The sequence below is a fragment of the Cicer arietinum genome, chromosome 2 (genome assembly GCF_000331145.2).
Source record: "Cicer arietinum cultivar CDC Frontier isolate Library 1 chromosome 2, Cicar.CDCFrontier_v2.0, whole genome shotgun sequence".
Taxonomy (NCBI): domain Eukaryota; kingdom Viridiplantae; phylum Streptophyta; class Magnoliopsida; order Fabales; family Fabaceae; genus Cicer; species Cicer arietinum.
Window position 1 is genome coordinate 11,130,708 of NC_021161.2, and position 5,729 is coordinate 11,136,436.

Here is a 5,729-nt window from a genome sequence, read left to right on the forward strand (position 1 = left end):
ATAAACATTTCATTAAAGGAAAGAACTAAAATCAACAAAATATTTCAAATAACTCCTTAAATTAACTAATGGTTAAAGATAAATAAGACTAAAATCAATAAAAAATATGCATATGATGAAGAGTCATCAATGTATCTTCTCAAGATTTCACCAACATATTTCTTTTGATGCATTAATAGTCCTTCATTTGTTTCAGTAAATTCCATGCCCAAGAAAAAGTCAGCTATCCTAAGTCTGACATTTCAAACTCATTCTTCATGATTACCTTGAATTCCTCATTAATTAAGGATTCGAGCCACAAGGCTTGGCATGCTACATATCTGTCATCAATGTATTTTGCCTCACATGATGACAGGGCTATGGCTGGTTTCTTCTTTGAGCTCCATGAAGTTGAAGATTTCATGAGCTTGAAGACATAACCTGATGTGCTTCTTCTACCACTTTTGTCCCCACACCAATCAAAATATCCAATCAAATCTTCATCTCCATGTTTCATGTTTCTAGCAAACATAATTTCATGTTCATAGTGTCCCTCGAACATGTCTCATGATCCCCTTGGTTGCAATCAAGTGAGTAAGTTTGAGATTTTACATAAACATGCTAATAACATCAAAACTATAGCATAGGTCAGGCCTAGTGTTGCATAAGTATCTTAGAGATCCAACAATCTGCTTGAATAAGGTGGTGTCAACTAGTTTTTCTTCAGCTCATTCTTCTAACTTGGCATTGCCATCAATTGGAGTGACAACAGGATTGCAACCAATCATGATGTATCTTCTCAAGATTTCACCAACATATTTCTTTTGATGCATTACCAGTCATTCCTTTGTTTCAGTAAACTCCATGCCCAAGAAATAAGTCAGTTATCCTAAGTCTGACATTTCAAACTCATTCTTCATGATTACCTTGAATTCCTCAATTTCTTCCTTGTAACTGCCAGTCACTAGCATATCATCAACATATAGACAAAGCAAAAGCAATGTTGGCCTTCCATTTGAGTGTGATGCTTCACATAAACCCCATATTCTACTATGCATTGATGAAGCCAATGTTGATAAGGAATGAGTCAATCTTTTTATTCCAATCTCTCGGAGTTTGCTTCAAGCCATAAAGAGTCTTTCTTAATATGAGCACCATGTCTTCTTTTCCTTTAACCAAAATCATGGTGGTTGAGAGACATAAACTTCTTCTGCTTGAAGCAGACCATTCAAAAATGCAAACTTGGCATCAAGTTGGAACATCATCCAGTGCTATCACCAACCTAATTATCTAAATTATTTATCCTGGAGCAAATACCTCAAAATGGTTTATCCCTGCTCTTTGTAGAAATCCTTTGGCAATTAACCTAGCTTTGTATTTGGCAATTGATCCATTTGGGTTTAGCTTGAGCTTGTAAACCAATCTGAGTATTATCTAATTCTGTCTTGGAGGTAAATTAGTTAAGTACCAGGTCTGGTTCCTTTCAATTCTTTAATTTATTTCATCATTGCTTCTCTCCAAGGTCATCTATTCATAACCTCTTCAATATTTAGTGGTTATGTATTAGCAAATAGAGCAAAGTGCACTAGATCTCCACTGATATCAACTTCATTGTCATTGTATACCTCAAACTCACTTAAGTGTGCTGGTGGCTGTCTTGTTCTTTGAGCTCTGCCTGATTCTATTTTCTCCTCAACTACTTCTTCATTGTTTTGACAATCATCCCAAAATGATGCAAGAAATCATACCTATTGACTAGTGTTGTTGGCCTTCTACTTCCAGTCCCAGAATTCTTGCTCAATTATCTTCACATCTCTACTTACTACAATTTTTTCTTTAATAGGACCATACAACTGATCTTGTAACAATTTTTATCTTCACATCTCTACCTACTACAATTTTTTCTTTAATAGGATAATACCCAACTAAAATCATGGCTTCACTCTTACCTTATAACTTTATTCTCTTTTGGTTTGGTACATGCTTGAATCATATAGCTCCAAAAGCTCTCAAATTTTCCACAGTTGATCTTTTGCCACTTTAAATCTCCTTTGGCATCTTCTTATGCAATCTCTTTATTGAGCATTTTTCAATATATCGACATCAGTTGACGCAACCTTACCCCAAAACTTGTGAGGTAATTACTTCCCTTTCAACATACGTCTAGTTATGTCTAGGATGGTTTTATTTCCCCTTTACGCTAATCCATTATTTCCCCTTAATTCCTTCCCATTTTTCACACATAATTCCTCAAACTCGTGTGAGATATATTCACCACTTCCATTTGTCCTTAACACCTTGACAGATCTTCCACACTGTTTTTCAACTTTCATTTTGAAATTCTTAAAAACTTCAAGTGTTTCATCGTTTGTTTTTATCAAGTATATCCACAACATTCTACTAAATTCATCAACAAATATGAAATACTTTTTACCTCCCAGGCATGGGACGTCAAATGGTTCACATATGTCACTATGAGCGACTTCAAGACAATCATTTGCTCTTGCTGGAAACTGAGAGTTGAAGGAATTTCTTGATTGTTTTCCTGCCATACACACATCACACACCTTCTCAGGAATATCAATCATAGAAATGTCATTCACCGTGTTCTTTGTACCAAGTTGTTGCATGCTTCTAAAGTTCAAATGACCAACCTCAAGTGCCACATCCAACTCTCATCCACTGAGTTGACTGCCTTTAAGCACTGAAAGTTTGCAGCCTGTATATTAATGACAGTTATTCGATTATTTGAAAAAGGAACCTTCATTATCATCCTCTTATGCGCATCATAAATCTCCAGTCCATCATTCTTCATTTTCACTTGAAACCCCTTTTGAATCAGTTGGCCTATACTCAACATATTACTCTTTATGTCTAACACATATAGCATATTCTCAATCACCACTATTTTTTCGTTCTTTCTTTAAATCACCATGTTTCCAACACCTTCATCCTCTAATGTTCTATCATCAACAAATCTAATCTTACTTTTCCTCTATGTGTCAATGTCCACTAACCATTCTTTGTGACTAGTCTTATGATTAGAGCAAACAGTATCAAGAAACCATAATTGAGATTGAGAAGGTTTTTCATTTATTGTAGTCATCAACAAAATTATTTCTAAATCTGAGTCATCTTCTTGTGCATCACAAGCCTCATCTTCACTTTTCTTCTTTTGTTTGCCCTTTCCATACTAACATTCATCAACAAAATTATCAAACTTCTCACAATTATAGCATTGCACTTTTTTCTTGTCAAAGTTCTTTGATTTGCCTTTAGGTTTAGCATTTCCACCTCCTCTTTTTGATGAGGATTCAGATTTGTCATCACATTTCTAGAACATATCTGTATTGTTCTTCTTCCACTTCCTTTTTTGATCACATTTCTTGTTTATTTGAACTACCAATGCTTGATCTCTAGACTTCCCTAAACTTTTTTCACTCATTCTCAATTCTCTTGCTTCTAATGTTCCTTGGAATTCTTCAAGACTTATAGTTGGAATATCTTTAGATTCTTCGATGACACACACAATGTAATCAAACATGGGATGCAAGGATCTTAGGATCTTCTTGCACATCTTTTGTTCTGACAGCTTTTCACCACATCCAACCATTTGATTGGTAATGCTCCTCAATCTTGAAATCAATTCTGCAACTTTCTCATGTTCCTCCATTTGCAGCAATTTAAATTGCTTATGAAGAGTTTGTAATTTCACATTCTTGACCTTTGCACCACCTGAATAGCATTTATCAAGAATATCCCATGCTTCTTTTGTACTTTTTTCTTCAGAAATTTTATCAAAATTGGTTGTGTCAAGACATTCATGAAGAATGAATGTGGCCTTGCAATCTTTCTTCTTGTTTTCTTTATAGGTCGTTTTTTGCACTTTTGTTGGATTCACTCCTAGTTCATCAAATCCTTTTTCTATTCCACTGTTTCCATTTGAATTCATCATCACTTCACTCGTGTTTTATCCTCACACTTCAGTCGTGTTTATTGCTCTAATTAGGATCGAACAAATGGCTATGGATACCAATTTGTTAGCTTATTGTTGTTACTTGCACTCAAAGAAATTAGTAAAACTCAACAATAGAATGATGAAAAGGTTTGTTTATTTCATAGCCTACAAGCCTGTTTATACATGAATCGTTCTTAATCAATTAGCACATTTGCTAACTGAAATCTAACCAACTAACTATCTAATTGGTTAGTTAGTTAGTTATAACATCAAATTATTACATTACTTGAATTATAAGTCACCTAATAATATATAGGGCCCAATTTCCCAAAGTTTCTAAGTATGTCTCTGTTTATACTAGATAAATTCAAATAAGTCAATACATACCGCATCTAAATCATGTTAATTTTTTATTTTTTTTATTTCTCAACTTGTTATTGTTTAGTATTCTACTATCTTTTAAACTTGATTTTCTTTACTGTTGAAGGTGGTTCTTCTTCAAAGGGAGTTGTCAATAACATTACACCAAGCAACTGTGAAAAAACTGAGGTGAAGCCTAAAGTTATCAATAAATGTTATGTGCAGAGTGCATACATGATTTTGATCAAAATTAAGTACTATATTAGTTCAATAACTGAATGTCATACATTTTCATCTTTGATATAAATGAATAAAAATTACTTGTAAGAAATATCTTATATTATATATTTTTTTTATGTTTTCTTTGCACAGAATACAAATGCTATTGATCTAAATAACAATCCTGAACAAGAGAATGATGTTCCAGACCCTAGAAGATTATTAAGACGTGATATCTTGAAGGAATATAACGGAGCTAAAGTTCTTGGGAATGTTAGGGATTACCTTGAGACACTGAAACTGTTTGAAGTATGAGTTCTATAATTGATCAATTTTGATACATGCACTAACAATGTTGCCTTTTATCCTTAATAAATAAATTATGATTCTTTATAATTTTAATAATTGATGTGATACTAAGCTAATTGCTCCTTTAAAACTTCTATAAAATGTTGATTTTTGTTATAATCTCATTATTAATCAACTTGTTTATTAACATTAATTATTTGGATATTTAGGTTCTGTACCAAGAGGATTATAGAATGGAATATTTGAGTGAGAATGAAGTTTTGAGCAATTTGGTCCAAAAGGAAGACGTGTGTGTGGTTCAAAAAATACCACCACCAAGGTATAGTAAAATATATAATTAAATGCATTTTAATCTCACAATTTCAACTGAAACCGGAATTTTGTTCTCCTATATCTTCATTCAGAAATTTAATCTAATGATATGAAACTTATATTTTATAATATGTCATTTTCAATAATGACGGTGAATTACATTTGATAGTGTGACGTTGATTTGCTTCATAAATTTTATTATAGTCTTTTCTTTTTCAATTTTGTTAATCAAATGTAAAGATAGTTGACTAAAATTCATTGTTTTTTGACCAAATCAAGAATATTACATCATTAATAAATATAATACGTCACAAAAATTGAGTCACAAATAGAATTCCAAAAAAATTCAAAATTTGGAAAATATAAGGCTAAAATCACGAATTTGAAAATAGAAGAACTAAAATCTTGTCTAAGTTGAAATTGAGGATGGATTACATTTAAGCTTAAAATATATGAGTAAATACCTCCCTCGATATTGAATGCCTACTAATTTATACATTAGATTAATAATAATAATAATAATAATAATAATAATAATAATAATAATAATAATAATAATAATAATAATAATAATAATAATAATAATAATAAT

At 32.0% G+C, this 5,729-nt stretch overlaps 1 protein-coding gene across 1 annotated transcript; it reads right to left on the bottom strand.

Moving 5' to 3' along the window:
- Positions 1-223: 223 nt before the first annotated feature.
- LOC140919345 (uncharacterized) lies at positions 224-1,037 on the bottom strand. Its single transcript, XM_073365350.1, has 3 exons — positions 906-1,037; positions 721-800; positions 224-500 (listed from the first exon to the last, which is right to left on the bottom strand). The coding sequence occupies exons 1-3, from the start codon at positions 1,035-1,037 to the stop codon at positions 224-226; spliced, it is 489 nt and encodes a 162-aa protein (XP_073221451.1).
- Positions 1,038-5,729: the final 4,692 nt, after the last annotated feature.